Source organism: Agelaius phoeniceus, chromosome 19 (assembly GCF_051311805.1).
Source record: "Agelaius phoeniceus isolate bAgePho1 chromosome 19, bAgePho1.hap1, whole genome shotgun sequence".
NCBI lineage: Eukaryota > Metazoa > Chordata > Aves > Passeriformes > Icteridae > Agelaius > Agelaius phoeniceus.
Genome location: NC_135283.1, coordinates 4445054 through 4464678, shown reverse-complemented (window position 1 = coordinate 4464678; position 19625 = coordinate 4445054). Strand labels below are relative to the sequence as shown.

The 19625-nt window shown below is 46.3% G+C and overlaps 1 protein-coding gene across 8 annotated transcripts in view; it reads right to left on the bottom strand.

The window, feature by feature from the left end:
- Positions 1 to 19625, bottom strand: part of MXRA7 (matrix remodeling associated 7) — a 43737-nt gene that overhangs the window by 2728 nt on the left and 21384 nt on the right. For 5 of the 8 annotated variants that reach the window (XR_013184701.1, XM_077188120.1, XM_077188121.1 and 2 more), the window contains one exon: positions 15165 to 16865. The exons of 1 other annotated variant lie outside the window; for it this stretch is intronic. Coding sequence is in view for 3 of the 7 variants with exons in the window: in XM_054644787.2 (XP_054500762.2) it covers positions 16826 to 16865 (40 nt within the window). In the remaining 4 variants the exon portion in view is untranslated. Of the gene's footprint in view, positions 1 to 11885; positions 12201 to 15164; positions 16866 to 19625 lie in introns of those variants that run through there. 2 more of the 8 variants (XM_077188122.1, XM_054644784.2) reach the window with 1 other exon arrangement.

Here is a 19625-nt window from a genome sequence, read left to right as displayed (position 1 = left end):
GCTGCAGGGGAACCTCAGCCTGGTGCCTGGAGTACATCCTCCCCCTCCTTCTCCACTGACCTTGCTGTCTGAAGGCTTGTTTCTCTCACATATTCTGACTCCTCTCTTCTCTGAGTGCAATTACTTTTTATTCCTTCTTAAAGATGTCATCACAGAGGTGTTACTGCCATCACTGACTGGCTGGCACTGGACAGTGGCAGGTCCACCCTGGAGCCAGCTGGTGCTGGCTCTGCTGGACATGGAAGAAACTTCTGGCAGCTCCTCACAGAAGCCATCCCTGCTACCAAAACCTGGCCATGCAAACCCAAAAGGATCATCAAGTGCAACTGGACAGGACAGCTCCAGAAACCCCATCCTGTGCCTGAAATCATTGTCCAAACACTGCTTGAGCTCTGGCAGCCTTGGGGCTGTGACCACTTCCCTGAGGAGCCATTTCCCCCCTCAGCTGTGCTGCCAGCAGTTTTTAAAGAGCAAAGGAGGTGTGTAGGATAGAGTGCCATTTCCTCAGGAAATTTAGGGAAGCATCCCATCAACCCACTCAAAGCACTGCCAATTTAAGGGTGCCACTGTAGGGCTATTGAAACTGTCATGGTCTACACACAAAATGAGGCCCAACACTCTTGGCTGTTCATGGGCAGCTTGAAAATAGGGAGAAGATAACCTTCCCCCTAAAACAAGTTTTCAGAATGCCTCTGCTCCTATCTCAAGGTCACTGGGTTCAGACACAGTGGCACTCCCCTTCTTCACTAAGGTCATACAGCACAAGGACAGCAGATGAGGCACAGGAATCCTTTACTACAGGACAAAAACACAGCCCACAGAGGAGGAAGAACTGGCAAACCCAACCTAAAATTTTCATGTTGTGCTGCCTGAAATAGAAGTTTTCTTGCTCATGCCAAAAGTCAAACTTCACCACTACAAAGTTGATTTAAGTGTGTGGGTGTGAAAATTTCAGCATAGTCTGTACAGAGGAAAGCTGGGGTTTCTATTTTCTCCATTTGGTTTCTTCTGGTGCTTCTACTGCTGCCATGCAGTAACTCATCCACAGGCTTCACATCACAGTGGGAAAACAAACAGGACAAAGAGCATGGAAGAGGAATGGACAATATCTGGTCAGACCCTTCAAAACTGAAGTACATAAGCACACAGAGAGGAGAACTTCTGACAAAACCCCAAAACAAACAGACAGTTCAGAAATCAGCAGGTATGAGTCTCCCTCCCAGCCATTCTGACCACATCCTGGAAGCATCCAGAAACTATAAGTCTTCCATTTTAGCTCTAACTTTTGGTGAAGAGCCAGATGCTGGGACAAGCCTGAGCAGTCAGTCATTCCATCTCCTTGCAAATCTGTTTTTCCAGGCAGATTCTGGTTTATTCCTCCACTCCCATCTTCACTGCCTGCCTCTTCCCACCAAAGGTCACAGCCATCTCCATTAGCTGCTGGGCTGTTTCTCCTCCAAAGTTAAACTGCTGGATTTTTCACTGGTCCTTGCTGACATGAAAGAACATGCTCCACATGAACAGAGTGGCAGCTAAAGGGAATTCAGGGTGACAGGAGGGATTTAAAAGATCCTGTGCTTCAGTGGGGAACCACTACTGTGTTCAAACAGGTTACAGTAAGATGAGAATTTAAAATATGAATCTGATATTCTGTTTTTCATCTGAAGTCAGGACTTTCTTCAGGTATGAAGCACTGGCATCTCAGAGTCAGGCACTTCCTCTGCTGACCTCTGCTTTGCCAGTCTCTGGTTAGGCACACCCTGCACACACCCTGGACACCAGCTCTTGCCCAGCTCACACAGCTGCTGCAGGGACCCAGCACAAGCCTGGCCAGGGACACAGACACAGCTCTGAGCTGTCACACTGGGGGTTCTCCCTGTACCCATGGACTTGCAGTGGTCATCAGAAACAGCTACAGCCAGCAGACTGCAGCTTTCTCTGCAATGCTCTGCTACCACAGTTTGGGGTAGAAGGGAAGAAGCTGACAGGCAGTTCTCTGGTGCTGGAAGGCTCTACAAAGTCAAAGCACCTCTTTTCAGGAGAGTCACTGAACCAGTGAGACCTTCCTTACTCACTACAACCTAAACACTTTCACCACTCCTTTACCACCCTCCCATTTCCATAAAAAAAGCATTTTAAGTTAATTTCTACCTCCATCAGTTATCAGTAGTAAAAGTGAGTCACAGGCAGTCACAAAACAATATCTTACACCACACAGGCTGCTGGTTTTCTCTCTGATTAAAGGGTTATAGCAGCGTTGACAAGGAAGATAAATGACAGAGGCAACGATCCGCAACGTCCTCTCCTCCAAAAGGATTGCAGTTATATCTTTATGACACAGTTATAAAACAAAACAATAAAGCTCCAAGACCATTAGAAAAAGGTCACACACATTACAGTAGGAAATACCTATTTCAGATCTTATCTGGAGCTATGAAGACAAACAACATTCAAACATCAGAGTTCTGGCCTCTGGAACTTTGGCTTCCTCACAGGTATGTGCCTTCCCTACCCCCACTGTGAAGTTTAATCAAGACTGAAAGCTTTTTTTCCCCAGTGAATCCAAGCCAGCTCACTGCACTTCCTCAAGCCAACAAATACTCATCCCACAGGTGAAACAAAGCTTAAGTTTTGGTGGCTGGGGGACTGGGGGAAATTTTAAATAAGATGCTAAAAAAACCTCCTGGTCCTGACCAGGAGGAATTGCTCAGAAAATATGAGTTTTCTCATCAGTAGTCATTAGCTAAGTTTAGCCAGTCTCAGGAATGCTGGAGTACAGGTGGACCACAACATAAGGGATTTGTGAATAGAAAAGGACTGAGCACATCCTTAACCCTCCCCGGAGCAAACAGCACCTGAAATGTTCAGCTGGAGCTCTGCGGGCTCTCTCTGCTGTTTGTACAACACAACAGCACCATCCAGAGGATAAACACTGCTGGCTGCACCTTCCCTTTGCCCACACTTGCAGGATATGAGCTTTGTTCCGACTGGGAGCACTGCAGGGCTGCCTTCAAGTTACCCCTGGCTAAGCAAACGTGAGCCATTGCAGCAGGGCAGTAATGGGGATCTCCAGAAAAATACCCCACTTTTCATGGCCAGGCAGTCCCCTCTCTCCAAGTGTTCCTTCCTGCAGGATGTAATCTCTTCACCAGTGCAGAGAAGGGAAAAGTGCCTGCCCTGTGAGGACTCATCATCCCTCACCTTGATTTCTCAGAGGCACAGCCCGTGGTGGCGCAGTGAGGCCCCAGGGGAATTTCCCTGCGTCATTAAATTAGACACAGGAGGTCATGTACATAGAGCCAAGGATCTCTGATTCCTGAGGTTCAGAAAATGCCTTGAGGGGGTGAGGAGCTCAGTGTTCTCCTGCATCCATTGGGGACAATCCCATAAACGTGTGCAGGGTGCACCTTTGTGTGTCCCCAGGGTGCACTGGGGGAGCCTCACAGCCTCCCTGCCACCCTGGCCCGGTCCCAGTGCCGATTTTGGACATGTGTCACATAAATGTGTCCCCAGGGTGCACTGGGGGAGCCTCACAGCCTCCCTGCCACCCTGGCCCGGTCCCAGTGCCGATTTTGGACATGTGCTGGGGCTGTCTGTGCCTCCCCAGGGTGATGTCAGCTGCCTGGCTCATCTCTCCCTGCAGCAGCATCCCTAACGACCTGCTTCCAGCCTGAAAAATCACAATCCCCACAGCAGCTCTGGCAGCAGCTTTTCATGGAAAACAAAATCAATTATCCCCTTCCTTTGAGACAAATTAAGATGAAACAAACTATAAAAGACTTCCACTTTGTGTTTATTGTTCCCTGTGTAATTCAGCATTCCCAACAGCTGAGCACACCACGACTCAGGACAGCACAAACCTCAATGGCTGCATTCCTGACCTTCTCTGGGAATTAAGTAAGAATTTCAGACAGGAGAATTTCCCCTTTAGGTTAAAAAAAAAAAAAGTGTCTTACAGCTATTCCAGAAGTGTTGGCTGGGATCCAGTGACTGGATGAGCTGAATAAGATTTATTCAAAATTAAAAAAAAAGAAACAACAAAACAAACCAGAGAGTCTTCCATGTTTTGCTCTGTCCCTGTCCTAGCACAAAGTCAGATTCAAATCCATGGCACTGGCACTGCATCCCCATCTCCTAAGCCTATCTTTAGGAATTCTTGATCTACTGCTGCTTCCAGAACTTGTAACCTCTGCTGCTTCATTTTATATTTAGAGAGGACTCACAAGAAAAATGATTCCTATGAACACTCACTTTTATGAGAAAAACTTTAGTTATATTATAGAGAAATAATTAAAAACCCAAAATACCACTCAGTTGCCACAAGCAGAAGGTAGAAGACACCACTGTACATTTTTCACCACCTCTGAGGTTGTGTTGGTCAGAAAACTTCCAGAGAAATGCAGGCAGAAAAGGTTTCAATGCTGAGGGGGTTACTTTTTATACAGCCCTTATATCAAAATGTGATTCACCAACAAAAGCAAAGGCAGTAAAGGTGAAGCTGCTTTATTAAAACAGGAGCTGCTTGTGCCCTGCACTTACTGAATTACTGCCCAAATTCCCCATAGGCACCAGGTAAAAAACTTTCAGAACAATTTATTTCACCTTCCAGGGGGAATGATATCATCTAAACCAGATTGTTACCCACATGATTTTTGAACTTTGTTCCTTTGTTCTTATGGGGATAAATCCTGACTATTTTAAATTAATTCCCTGCCTGGCCACATTGGTTAAGAGATGTGAGGGACTGGAAGGTGAGGCAGGAAGGAAGTAGTGGGGTTTTTGTTAGTGTTCTAACTTCAAAGCTGCTCTGGAAGCTCCTGCTTGCTCTCCTCTGGCAGGTATTAGTAAAGAATTTTGCCTTTGGTTCATTCTGAGAAATACCCCTGAGGAATTTATTTGAAATATTTGACATAGTTCACAAAAAATCCCAGAATGCCCCTGAACAGCACAGGAGGCAATACAAGGTGGAAAATAACTTTATAGATGGAAAAAGCACAGGGTTCATGGTGTGAGGGAGGGCAGACTCTTTCCCATCTGTAACTATTCTCATTTTTTTTCCAAGAAAAGGACAGAGCAAACCCAACTCTTCTTTTGCAGAGACTTTAACAGCAAGGATGTGCTGGGACAAGCCCAACTCCCTGAACTGACACCAGCTCCAGAGGGGGAAACACCTGCAGCCACATCATGGAGCACAGGGTTCACCAATTCCAGCAAAAACCTCATTTTAACAATCTGTAAAGAAATCTCAGATCTCCATCAAAGCTACCTGCACAGCCAGAAGGGAATTCTGCTCATTTTTATCTTCCCCTGCCTTCACCTCCCTCACCTATTAAAGTTCCTTTATCAGCTCATTCCAGATTTTTTGAAAAAAAAACCTGAATCTCTGATGAATGTGGATGATGTCTTCAAGCTGAATTATCTGTCCCCAGGCTGAATTTTCCATTTGGGTGGTTGATCATGGAACACAAAAGTTCTTTTGTTCATTCTGTTGTAGAAGTTGTCTGATGGCTTCAGTTAGATTTACAAAAAGTGAGAAAACCCAGCCCAGGCACAGATAATCCAACTTGGATATCAAGGAGACACTGCTTGTTGTGCACAGGGTGTGAGGTGGGGGTCTCCACAAATTGAGGGGCAAAAAGTTCCCTCTTTGCAGTAAAATTCATGTGAACCCACCTACCTAATTCATATTTGCTGCCTACCTAATGCATGTTTATTTGGGTGATGTAATTTCACTCAATGCTTGATTTCTTTGGGTGAATCTCTGAGGACAAGAAGCCAAAGTTTGCCTTTTCTTCACTGAGCATCTTCTGTTGTAGAAGTTACCAGAGGTGACCTGATGACATCAGTTATGTTTACAAAAGGTGAGAAAATTCAGCCTGGGGACAGATAATTCAGCTTGAAGACATCATCCACATCCATCAGAGATCCAGTTTTTTTTTTCAAAAAATCTGGAATGAGCTGATAAAGGAACTTTAATAGGTGAGGGAGGTGAAGGCAGGGGAAGATAAAAATGAGCAGAATTCCCTTCTGGCTGTGCAGGTAGCTTTGATGGAGATCTGAGATTTCTTTACAGATTGTTAAAATGAGGTGGGTGCTGGAATTGGTGAACCCTGTGCTCCATGATATGACTGCAGGTGTTTCCCCCTCTGGAGCTGGTGTCAGTTCAGGGAATTGGGCTTGTCCAGCTTGCTGTTAAATATGTATTAGACAGTGAATTCATGTGAATTTTACTGTATAAAAGAGGTGACTTTTCACCTGTTTGATTTGTGGAAACCTCCCCTGTGCACAGAATAAACAATGCAGAATAAACAATGTGTCTCTGCTCAGGCAGACTCAGTGTCTGTGATCAGAGTGATGCCTTGTGCAGGCTGGCCTAGAACAGAGGCTGGACAGAGCTAAAGAATAAAGCAGGGATTTATTGAAAGGATCTCCTCCATGGATCCACCTTGGGCAGCACCAGAGCCCAGCCAGGGCTGCACCCAAGATGAACCAAAATGGTCCCAAAATGCACGAGTGGGCACGGGGTCTCTCACTTTGATCAGTTCTGCTCCATTTGCATCTTGCAGTTCATTGTCCCATTCCAGCTTTAGCCCATCCAGTCCCATCCTTGTTTTTCTCTCTCCAGCCCATGTTGTTTGTGCTCTTGGGCTGAGATTTGGATCATTTGTCCTTGGTGCCCAGCTGGAGCAGGAATTGTTTTGTCTCCCTGCTCTGTGCACAGAGCTCACCATCCCCTCATATGAAGCTCAGACTCACACAGAAAAGCAACACAGAATCTGAAAAGTAGAAAAGCCAAAACCTGAGGCATCAGAAGAGCTCCAAAGATGGGAGCCCTCAGAGCCTCACAGGAGCCACAGTTCTGGTGATTTTTGAAGGAGTTTTGAAAGAGCTCAAGACAGGACCTCTGAGCTGGTTTTGATGATGGGGTTGATTTTCTTATCTCCTACATAGGCAGGAAGGATGAGTTTGGCTCACATCTTCACAGCATGGTCAGAAGGTCGTAAGACCCTCAGTTGCAAGACGTTTCAAGGATTTATTATCCAATAAAACATTGCCAACAGGGATATTGATATTTTTGACCCAATCCTTAAATATTTTGTCTTATGGGCTCATGCTACAGTGTGAGCTTTCTTAGCTAATCATGTTATGGCACACAAACCTACAGTAAGTAGGTCTAAACTCCTTGTTTACCTCTGTAACTACTTTATTTTTAAATCTTAAACTCCAAAACTCTAAACTTTCTTCCACTTAACATGTCTCTGCTTTAGACTACAAATCCACATTTGAGCACCTAAATTTGAAGCCTTTTCCAAGCTCTCAAATCGAATTATGTGTTTAATTCTGTCAGGAAAATTAATCCACAAACATCAGAGGTTTATGTGCAAAAAGGAGACAGAGGAGTCCTTTTACCTTATTCAATTAAAGGCAGAGGCCATGGGGCATTCCCCTGGGGTCTCAAGTTTTTGGAGGATGCAGCCTCCTTTTTATCCCAATTTCCCTCTCTCTTTCCCCATTTCTGAGATACTTGAGAGGTTCAGACTTTCTGAAATTCCTGATACCAGAGACTCCCCTCTAATGTACATCCCTCCCTTTTAGTTTTTAATTCTTATGGAATTTAGGATTTTTCCCCATTGCTTCTTTCATCTTTCAATATCCAATTCCATTTATCAGCAAACCTACAGTTTGTTTGTGTGAAAAATGTGTATTTTATGATTGGCTTTTCACAAATATTAAAATGAATATTATATGTGTTGTGTTAGAAAGTAATACTGTATTAATTCTCTTAAGTACTGTGTTAAATATAGTTTTAGGTTATAAAAAATGTTAAAATAGAAACGATGCTATGTAAGATACTTTTTTAAAGAGAGGACTCACACAAGATAGCTGCCACAAGACACCTGAATCTTTCAGAGAAAGAGAATTTATTGCTCCATTATCAGAAGAAACGAACTTCTGAACTTCTTCCCGCCTCGAAGGCGCTATTAGGATTCAGAGGAAGAAGTTGACGATGACCAGACAGAATCCTGTGTTTGAATGGAATTTATGCATCATGTATGAGGTGTATGAATATGCAACAGCCTATTGTTTTTAAGGGTTAATCCTCTGTTAACGTGGGTCCTTTTCCAGGCTTATTTTGCCCAGAAAGCAGTACCTGGAGGTCCATAACTCTTTGTTTTGATTGTTTCATATTGTCCGATTTCAAATTGTCCAAATTATTATTACTCTAATTGTATTACTATTTTTAGAATAATTTTATTACTCTTCAACTTTTAAAAATTTAAAAACAAGTGATTGGCATTTTTCACATTTGTAAAAGCAAATATCTTTTTCCATCCATCACTCAGTGCAGTCCTCCCCATTATTTCTTTTATCTCTCAGTGCTGGTTTTGTGTACCAGCAGACCCACAGTTGTTTGTGAGGACAAACCCGTCACTGCTCTCAGTTCTGAGCTTTAGCTCACAGGCCCAAAGTTCTGAGACTTCCGAAAGTTTCCGGTCTGCGCCACCATCGCCGTGACGGCGGAGCGGCCTCGCCTCAGGCAGCACAGCGTGACGTCACACGCAGCGCCTGACGTCATCAGCGGCGCCTGACGTCACTCACCGCGCACGCGCGCTGCCGGTAACGGCCGTCCCGGCGCGTCTCCAGCCAGCCCCGCCCCCGCCGCGGCGCGGTACGGATGCCACACAGGGACAATCCGAGCCCGTTCCGCGTGGCCGTACGGGAGCCCAGTGGGGACATGTCAGCCCAAAGGCGATCGTCGCTCGTTGCCATGGCAGCGCGGCCCGCGGCCGTAGAGAGCCCGCAGTGTCACTGTCCCCTCACGGGCAATCCCTCACCCCTCTCAAGGGGACCCTGCAGTACTGTTGGAAATCACACCAGTTTAAAATCTTATGTATAACTTTAATCAAGGGGTTTTGTTTGCTTTTGCCCCGGGAAAAAGAATTTTAAGTTTCTTTCTAGGGGATTGTTCCTAGGTCGGGTCTGATGAACTCAGCACACCAACAGCCTGGCAGTACCCAAAAGATAAAGGGACATAAGCGCCATCTACAACATCTACCCCAGACCTGGCAGAGTTGGAGACATCTCCAGAAAGACTGGTAAGAAAACCAAGGAATGACGATCTAATTAATATCGGAATTGAAGAAATCCAGATCCAATAGGAGACCAAATACTAAGAACTATTTGGACCAATGAACATTGACCCAATTCATTTCTATGAGTTTTGACTGCATAAAAGATCTGAAAAATCTAGTTAAAGCCATGTGCCATGAAATGATTCTCTGTACACCCAGGCTATGTGAGGATGAGATAATTTCTGTGGTACATCCTGGCCAGAACAACATCCTGGGCAGAAAATAAAGCAATGCCTTGACTGTCTAACTTAAAAAATGTTGTTGGAGGGGTTTTGTTTTTCCTGCAGTTCCAGTGACAGTGCTGTCATCCCCTCATGAGGACGCTGAGTGCAGACACTGCATCATGGGGACCCCCAGTGTCACTGTCCCCTCATGAGGACCCCTCGCTGCCATTATCCTGTCATGGGGACCCCCCCGTGTCACTGTCCCTTCATGAGGACCCCTTGCTGCCATTATCCTGGCATGGGGACCCCCCAGTACTGCCATCCCCTCATGAGGGACCCCCAGTGCTGCCATCGTGTCCTGGGGACCCCCAGTGCCTTTGCCCCTGACAAGGAATCCCCCAGTGCCATCATCCCCTTTTGGGGTGGAATTAGGTGACCTCTAAGGTCGCTTCAAAACAAATGAGTCTGCAATGGGTTCTGTGATTCTGCAGTTATTTAGAGGATGATCCCAGAAGGGGAGATTGCTGCTGCAGCAGCTGGTGGCATTTCCTCTATGAAGGGAAACCCCACCACAGTCACTGGTGGCATTTCCTCTATGAAGGGAAACCTCACCACAGCCACTGGTGACATTTCCTGCACAAAGGGAAACCCCACCACAGCCACTGGTGACATTTCCTCTATGAAGGGAAAGCCCACCACAGCCACTGGTGACATTTCCTGTATAAATATTCATGAGTCCAGGAGGAGAAGCACCTCAGAAGCTGCCCAGCCAAATCAGGACATACCCCATGGCTGCAGGTCACCTCCACAAGGATGTGTCCAGCAGGATGCTCTTCATTACAGCCTTGCCAATGCACATGGAGGAATGCCCTGCTCAAAACCTATGGGTTTTACATCTTGACACCCCTTCCTTTCATGTCTCAGGCAAAGAGAGGCTTTTTATTTATCTTTTTCTATTTATCTTCATTTCTTTCTTAAATCTTAAATAGCAGGTTTTTCACCACTGTCCTGTTATCAGCAGCATCTGAACATTTTGGTGATGATGCTGGGAGCTGGTGTGGACAGGACAGGGTTAATCCCAGCTGCTGTCCCTTGCAGTGTTATCATTGCTGCCATTCTCTGAAGCTGAAGGGTTTGAGGATATTTTTTTTTGTGCCCCAGAAGTGTTTCTATTCAGAGAAGAAGCAAGCATAACATAAGAAATATAAAAATATTTTGGAAATAAACTGTGAAGTCTGCAAGACAAAGACTAAAAATCAACTATACTTTATCTCTGCTTGCTTTCATGAAGAGTTTTGGGACATCCTGATTTTTTTTTAAATTAGGGACAAGCCCCATATAGGTTTTCTACATTTCTCCCTGCTTGACAAAGGAAACTGTGTCATAGGGACACAGCAAGCTAGAGTGATATTTCACATCATGGAACTACTTTTCCCACTTAATTCGTTCATGTTGAATAAGAAGAGGTAATTTTCAGACATTACATTTAAATTAAGTCATGATTGGTAGTAAAACCACCTTGATCTCATTATAAATATGCCTTAGCCTAAGTGAAAACAATTAGAAGATAAAATGATTCTTAAAAGTCTAACTGTCTGATGTTCTGGAACACACTGTATTGGGAGACAGCGACCAGATAATGAGATATTAGGTTTCTTGGACTGAAGAGGATTACACAAAATAAAGCAAAACTAATTTTTTAAGTGATCATTCCCTAAAACTGGGGCAGAAAATGTTGCCTCCCTTAGTGAGCAGTTACTAAAACCAGGAAAATCCTTCCTGATAAGAAAGTATTTAACAGGATTTCATAGGAGAGATAAGCACACCAGAAGACATTTAGCTATAATTAGGAATGCTCATTGATTTACTCTATTCAAACCACCAAGGGCTGCTCAAGGCTGTTCAAAATACTTGACAAAATCACAGAGATTTCCTAAGTATGTAGTTTCCCACATAATTTTGCATGAGAAGAGCAGGATCTGAGGTGGACACAACCATCCTTGTGATAAACCCAGCCGCCTTCCTCTGCTCCTTGCACCAGTGTCAGGAGATGTTTGTGTTTCCAGTTTGGAGCTTGCTGCTGCTTCCTCAGGCGTGAGGATGATCTCAGTGAGGTCAGCCAGAACCAGCTTGGGCTGGTTTCAAAGCCAGCCTGAAGGAGGAGGATGAAGTGTTCCTTGCAGGGAGATGAGGGGCAGCATGCCCTGATCAGAGCACTGATGCCTTGCTCTTGGTGTTTGTTTTCTAACTGTAGGGCTGGAGGCCTCCCTGCCAAGAGAGGGAGGCAGTCTCCATCTTTGGAGCTTTTCAAGACCCAACAGGAAAAAGCCCTGAGTAACCCACCTTGGTCTCACAGCTTTTAGCAGGAGGTTGGACTACAGGACCCTTCAACCTGAGTTATTCTATTATTTTCATCCATTTTATACCTATCATCTTTGGTTTTCTTCAGATGTCAAACTGAGAAAGACTAGGCTTGAAAGTTCATTTGCATAAAGCGTGGCCAGAAAAAAAGTGAATTTAACTGCTTTGTAGGACTGAGACATTTGACCCAGCCAGAAAGAGGTAAAAAAATCTCTGTACGAGATGATAGCTCTACAAAGAAAAATTATTAAAAGGCTGAGGAATTACAAGTCTTTTGAAATACATATCACAGGCCTATATGTGTTTGCAAAACAATCTGGAACTGCAAAATAACTACTGAGACATTTTTAAAGCACTACAGCCTCCAGTGTCCTGCAGAACAAGGGCCAAGATGGCTTTTGGGCACAACCTCCCCTGGCTGCAGGGTTAGATATCGTACAGCCTGAGCTGCTCCTTCATGTCCCCTTCTGACATCTCTCCAAAGGTGTCACTTTTTTCCTTCATCAGTCTGAAGATGGCAGCCAGCTGCTCTCTCTGAACCCTGTTGAGAAGAAAGGAGAAGTAGGAATAGCCAGGCCAGGAGCAAGAACATCACTGTGAAATGAAACATGGAGCCAAAGGCAGGTCACTGTGCAAACCTTACTGGCTGCAGGTAATCTGTCTGTGTGAGATAAGGCAGAGATAGCCCCTGGTTCTCCTTTCTCCCCCTTCCCATCTATCCCATCACCCTGCATGTTCCTCTGCAGCTCCCTAAACGTGGAGATAAACCAGCCTGCTTTAACACTGGCTTTGGAGCTCCTTAGGGCTTATCTATGCTCAAACTTTCAGGATAACTCGACATACAGAATTTTATAAGACCAACATGTCCCAATTTAGCAGACTCCATAACAAACCTGGATTAAGATTCAACAGCCCAGTGTGCTTTCCTTCTGTAATGAGAGGATGTAGATACAGAATAATTCAGCAATAGCTATTAAATTTTAGATGCATAACCTAACTTAAAACTAGACAGCAGACTACCTCCCAGTGTGGACATGATTTTAATCAGCCACTGGAAGATAAGATCAGGGATAGGAATTTGCTTTGATTCGAGTTTGTCTGCCAATGTCCAATGGTGAGATGGACCCAGGTAGCCAGTCCAGCAGTGAGGTGGTCCCTGTGTAGGCAGAGGCTGACCAGTGGAACACCTAGCTCAGATTTTTAATCCCCAGGCAGTCCCATAGTAGATGATTAACATCCTTCTCCCCTGACAGAAGATCTCTTGATTTTCCCCCACCCTGAACCAGTTAACCATTGTGCATCCCATGAAGGTTGGTCTCAGTGACAGGGCTTTATTTATAAGAGGATTTATACTGCTCATCTCTGGGGGGTGCAGGGGGTGGGCAGCACAGGAGTGCCATTTGTTGGCAGGTAGCTCGTGAACTGAGGTAACTGCACAAAATTCTGTTTTGGGGAAGATGAATGTGCACATGGCCCCAGGCAGGGCTGGCTGAGGGATGGAATGTTCCCACTGCCAGACTCCAACCTGCTGGGGATCAGGCTGCTCTCTTGCCCAGCACATCTCATTCCTGACTCTCCTGTGGCAGATGGAAAGAACTAATGGAGGTGTGGTGCTTTATGGCTGTGACAAGGCAGATGAAGTTCTGTTATTTCAAGGCTCATTTTGTCCCTGCATGAGTGTGAGGCCAGAACTCAGTGACAGCTCAGAGCACAGACCTGCCACAGTCCCAGCTCCTCCTCCTTGCTCAGCACCTCCCATGGGCTAAAACCACAGAATCTGTCTTTTACTCCCACGTGGTCACCCTGTCAAGAGTCCTCTTTCCTGCCACAACCAGCTTCCCACACAGGACTGTAAACCATTTAATTAATCCATTTAAATGCACGCCACTGGATAACCTGGGGTAGTCTTCCTGCAAGGCCAGTGTGAACAAGCTATCATCTGTTCCAGTAACAGGAGGGGCAGTAATAACTATTGACAGGCAAAACCAGGGCACAATCTTTGCTTGAAAGGACAGCATAACACACCAGCAGCCACCACACCAGGAACAAGATCAGAGGAATGGTCAGGAATGAGCAGAGGAACCTTCCTCCCATGCTCCTGAGCTCCTTCTCTGCATTTTCCCCTCTCCTGGGCTAAGCCCCAGCAGCAGCAGGAGCAGCAGCCTGTTCTCTCAGCACTGCTGAAGCAAACAGGGCAGGAAAAAAGCAGATCCTGGCTAAAGCAAGCTCATTTGCTAGTTCTTTTCCATTGCCATTAAAATGCAACAGTCCTACAGCCAAACAAATCCCAATAATGATGTGGGATCTTTTGTTTATGGAAGCCTGGATTTGTTTGCCTCTTCTGTAATGTTTTGTGCTCACAGGAAGAGCATCCAGCTGCTCTTTCCAGATGAGAAGAAGGGAAGCAGGGTCATGAGTGATCAATATTTTATTTTAGATCACCACTGGGCACCACAGGGCACGTTGCCAGTCTGGTGTGGAGAAATTCAATACACAGCTTGGCCTCCTGTGTCTTCAGTGCATCCCAGCTGGGAGTGCTCACACAGGTCTGCATCCCTCACTCCTTATTTCACAGACATCAGTGCTGCAGAAACCTCTCCAAAGCCCCATTTCCTTGTCTCCAAAATCAGGATCACAGACAATATTCACTCTCTTTTTTTGAAGCACAACATCAATGCATTTTGGCTCTCCCCTCAACTTTAAATATCATGACTGTGCATTTGGAAAATAGAAAAAAGAGCTGTTACTGCTGTTACTTCTCTGCACTACACAATCTACTACAAAAGGACAGCAAAACAAAGATAAAGAGAGAAAAGAGCCTGGGAAGGAAGAGTAAGGCACCACAAACATGAATCTGTCTTTGAAGAGGAGCTTCTCCTATCAGAGGCGACCTTGCAAAACAACCTTGTAGTGATCCAGCTTGGTTTGCTTTTGGGTATTTTTTTGGATGAGTTCAGATCAAACATACCCCATTCACAAATAAAATCATTCTCTCTTCTCATAAATGCTGTCCTCAAAACCACTTGGATTCAGGAGGTCAAACAGGATTTTACTTATTGCTAACAAAATAGATTAATGAAGGATTTTTGAAGCAGCCTGATTCTTCTTCATAGGCAATTACATTTGAATACTTAGCTCTCTTAGGCTCTTTTCAGACATTTCAGTCCAAGACTTTTAGTTAGCTGGAGGTTTGGGGCAGTGAGCCATAGGTATGTCAGAGATCTGGGGTTTAGTGTCCACAGCAGCTGAAATCCTGGGCAGAGCTCTGCATTGGGAATGTTGTTGATTGCTCAGCAGCCAAACAAGAGCAGGAATGCAACACTGCATTGCTTCAGCAGAAAAAGGGGACTATCCCTGATTTTCCCTCTGATCATTTATGGGAATGTAATCATTTATGGGATAAAAGTCATAGTAGGGCAGAATGTACTTCTAAGATTTTCAACACAAATCTCTTGAGGAAGAAGTTACAAGCTGCTGGAGGTAGGGAGAACAAGCACAAACCAAATAAACTATTCAAAGGTTTATTGGACCAAACAAAGGCAATTTTTACAGATTCAAGCCACTAGAATTACAGTCCTTTGTATAAGAGCCACCATCAGATACAAAACAAACAAAACCAAACAAAAGTAAAAAATACCCAGACAGCCATTTGAGTTGAAGAAAGAGTTTGACTTGCTGCCACTAGCAAAAATCTGGACTTAACTACCGACTTTGCTGGATGTACATATTGCCATGTAACTTAAACACAACGGATATAAGGCATTCTTTGCATAGTTGGGTGCTTGGGACACAGTCAGCCAGCCAGTACCGAGGAGAGACAGCGGCTGCACCAGCGGGATGTTGAAGCAGAGGGTCCAGATGTGCCTTAATTCATATGCAAACCACTGAACACGCTTGCAGTTGTCAGCTGGGAGGGGGCAGCCCAGCCTCTTCTAAAGCTGAAGCCTCCTGCTGTTCTTTAAACGAGCCCATTTAGGAAGAGTTTGCCAACCCCAGGCGCTGGAAAGGACAACTGTGTACAAGGTTTCAAGTATTGTCTGCATAGGAATTAAAAAGGAAAAAAAAAAAAAAAAAAAAAAAGCAGCCTGTTGGGTTCCTGATATGTTTGCAGTGTTAGCCAAGAGGCAGTGACAGAGAAGCTTTGGAGGACACATCCCCACCCAGCCTGGTGTTTCTACAACATCACTAAAGGACTTGGACCCTCTTCTCTCTCAAAAACCAGCTGGGTTTGATTTAAAACCAAGTATGTGCCCAGCCAAATTCATCTGCTCTGTGTGACAGAGCTGAGGGGCAATGCTGAGCTCTGGCTCCCATGGACCAGCAAAAGAAGAGGGCACTGGAACAGCCAGCAGGCAGAGGAAGGGGAGTGGGCCTCTCCCAGGACCTCCACTATTCATCCTGAGCCAGAGGGAACCCCTGCTGCCATAGCTGCCTCCTTGGGTCTCTCCTCTTGGGAGCTGGAGTAGGGAAAGTGAGGATGCAGATAATAACAGCAGCCAAAGTGTGGCCTCTCCACCACAAGCAGAACAGCTAAACAATCAAACTTCATCACTTCTTGAGTATCCTGTGTACCTACAGAATCAGCTCTCTGCTAAAGTAACTACAGAAGCAAGATTTGAGTCAGTCCAGCCATCGTCTGCCATCCCTCACATAGACCCCACTTTGTCCCTCCAGCCCTTGGAGTAAAGCAGCTTTGTACAACACTGGAAATCACAGGCAGTTACCACCCCCCAGCAACAAAGAGGAGTTTGACCCCAGGACAAAACAACTTGAGATTCTGGTACAAGGTCCCAGCTGGTCTGAGAGCAGAGCTATGGTTTGCCCACCCCAGGAAAGGAACAACATGGATTTCATGGCCTAATATATGAAGCCAACACAACTAATAGACTTGTTGCATATTTAGTGTTCACTTTGGGTTTTGTTTGGAGGAGAGGGAGGAAGGTTCTTCCCAGTCCCCCAAACACAACTCAAGTCACTGCTTGGGCCCAGCCCCAGCCCGTGGAGCCACACAATAGGATATCCTCAAACTTGACAGGAGTTTTTGAAGAACTCAACTTCAGACCAAGAGGGAATCCCAAGTTTTGAGGGCTTATGGGTTTCTCTTATGGGTGTGTTTGGTTGTTTTTGGTATTTCTCTCAAGCCTTTAATGATGCCAAGGGATGCCTTTAGGAGGAGGCTAGGGACAACTTCATATAGTCTTCAGGTCTGCAAAGAGAAACAGGGAGAGAAATCATTTCAGTCATTTCACTCCTCAGGTTGGTTCATTATTATTCACACAAACGAGCAGGGAGAGCCCTCGGTGTGTGTGTTGGGGGGAAGGCAAAGGCAGCTTCCCCCTCAGGGCAGGACAAGCTCCTGTTTGCAAACCTCATGCTTCTAAGAAGGATTTTGCTTCATCAACTGCAGCAGGATAGTCGAAACCCAATCGGAAGTGCAAATCCTCTTGTCTGGCACCAAGCTAAGTTACAACCCTTCTGAGCTACTAATAAGAACTGGAGAAGCCAAACTAATTAACTCCAGGGGTTACTGCCTCACTGTCCTGTGCAGAGCCTTCTGGGGCTGCTGGCACCCTTGACCAGCCCAGCTTGCTCTTCCCACCTGTAGCCAGATGAGGCAGGAACAAGTGCTGATTTCACAGGGTGGTGTGCTTGAACTGCTCGACCTTTCTCAATCTTTCTACAGATGGGTCTGTTCAAGGGAAGGAGGTAAAATCCCCAGACTCCCTGCAGGTCACTTCCTTGTGATGGGAAGCTCTCACAGTGTCCCAGGAAAGGAGGGTGAGATGTGTTTAATGTGTGGGGACATCCAGGCACTCCCTCCATGTAGCAGAGCAAGGGTCTAAAAAATGTGATCCCTTGTTCTCAGCTGGAATCTTCCAAACACTCTGGCCTTAATCTCATGGGTGAACCACCCACATCAGGAAAAAGCTGGCCCAAGGCTGGACAGCTGCCCAGAGACTTGCACTGGGGTAGAGGGAAGCTACAATACACATCACCTACCCTACAAACACATTCAGACACACCCCAGCCTCATTCCTCCTGGATTCAATCGGATTCATGGTCCATAACACCTGAGCCATGTTTGGAAGTCCCCTACTCCTGCCAGCCACAGCGTGAGGGTGAGGAAAAGCCTCAATTCTTCCTCACTCTTCTGCAAAATCTTGCCTTGTCCAGCAGCCTTGTGACATGGCTGGTGACACGGATCCGGGATGGGAGATCATCCCCTGGCACTGGGGTTACTGGATCCCAGATGGGAGACCATCCTATGGCACTGGGGGTACTGGATCCCAGATGGGAGACCATCCCCTGGCACTGGGGTTACTGGAGCCTGGATGGGAGATCATCCCATGGCATGGGGGTACTGGATCCCAGATGGGAGATCATCCTATGGCACTGGGGTTACTGGAGCTGGATGGGAGATCATCCCCTGGCACTGGAGTTACTGGATCCCAGATGGGAGATCATCCCCTGGCACTGGGGGTACTGGATCCCAGATGGGAGACCGTCCCCTGGCACTGGGGTTACTGGAGCACCGTTGCCAAGGCTCGGTGGCCATCCCATCAGGACAAAGAAAGGAAATTTCCCGGGGTGGATAATCGCTCTGCGGGATCCGCGGCGCTGAGGACGGATCATCCCTCTCAAGTCACACAAGCATAATCAGATTTCACGTGGCAGGACATAAGCTCGTTGCCATAGGGGCCCAGGAGGGGAGGTCCCCTCCAGAGTGCCACAGGTGGAGCAGGGAGGGATGGGGGACATCAGAGAGGGTGGATGAGTCCCTCACAGGGATACTCATCTCCACAAGGCCAGGCTGACAGCTGGGGTGAGAAGATCTCAAAACCAGCATGGCCCTAATGGAGGATGAATATCAGAGACAGAAATACCCATCTGCACAACAGGGACACCCCTTCCTGGTCCTGGAGCAAGCTGTGAGGAGAGTTGGACCAGAGAGCAGGAGCCAGTCCCTCTCTGGGACATTGGGGCCATATAACCCCCCAGGCTGAGAAGCTCTGCCATCTCAGCCATGGAAAACTGGAAATGTTAATTAGCTTGGGATGGAGGCTCAGAGATTTGAGCCACTGCTTATCCTTGGCTCTTCTCTCCTTTCCATTCTCCTTGGATCAGCATGCTTGCCCCTAGCAGCTCATCAATCAAACCAGGTTAGGGTCATCTTTTGCCAGAAGCTGTGTCCTTTCTTCAGATAAAGATTATCCAGATATCTCTGCTCTTGCCTAAGCCAACAGCTAAGTCACTGAATCACATGATTTGTCAGCTGGACATGGTTCTGTGCAGGGAAAAGCTGGAGAACAAGGAGCCCAGACAAAAGCAGGTCCTGGAATATGAGAGCAGCTCAGGGACTGAAGGTCTCAAAGAAGCATGGAAATTCCTGTCCTGGTGGCCTCAGGAGCATTCCCTTCACTCCAGCTCACCCACAGCACTGACACAAGGCTTCTTGCTTTTGAGAGAAGACAGCACCTCAGCTCTGAAAAACAGGGGCTACTGGTGGCATTGCCATGTGCATCTATCTCACATGTGTGCAAAAATCCACAGCAGGTCAGGAGATCTGTAGCCCATTCATAGACTTCATCTTTCCAAAGGAGTCCTGACTCACTCTAAGGAGAGGCCTCTGTAACCATGTCTGGTAATTGCTTGTGCCCTTTTAAGGAATAGTTTCACTCAAAAAGATTATTTTCAGAAGCATGGAGCATTCCCAGCTCCTTTCCCTGGCTCAGGACCTTGTCAGGACCATCAGTCCTCTGCTCTGAAATCCTGGCAAGGAAGGTGAACAGCAACCAGGCTCCAGACTCTTACTCCAAACCAGGATTGACCCTTGAGGAGGAAGAGCAGGGAATAAAAGCCCTTAGTGCTGGGCAGACCTGGCAGTGGGTGGCTGAGGTCTCCCCAAGGAGATCCCTCCCATCTCACTGCTGGGGATGGTCCCAGCACCGCTGGCCCCAGTTCCTCA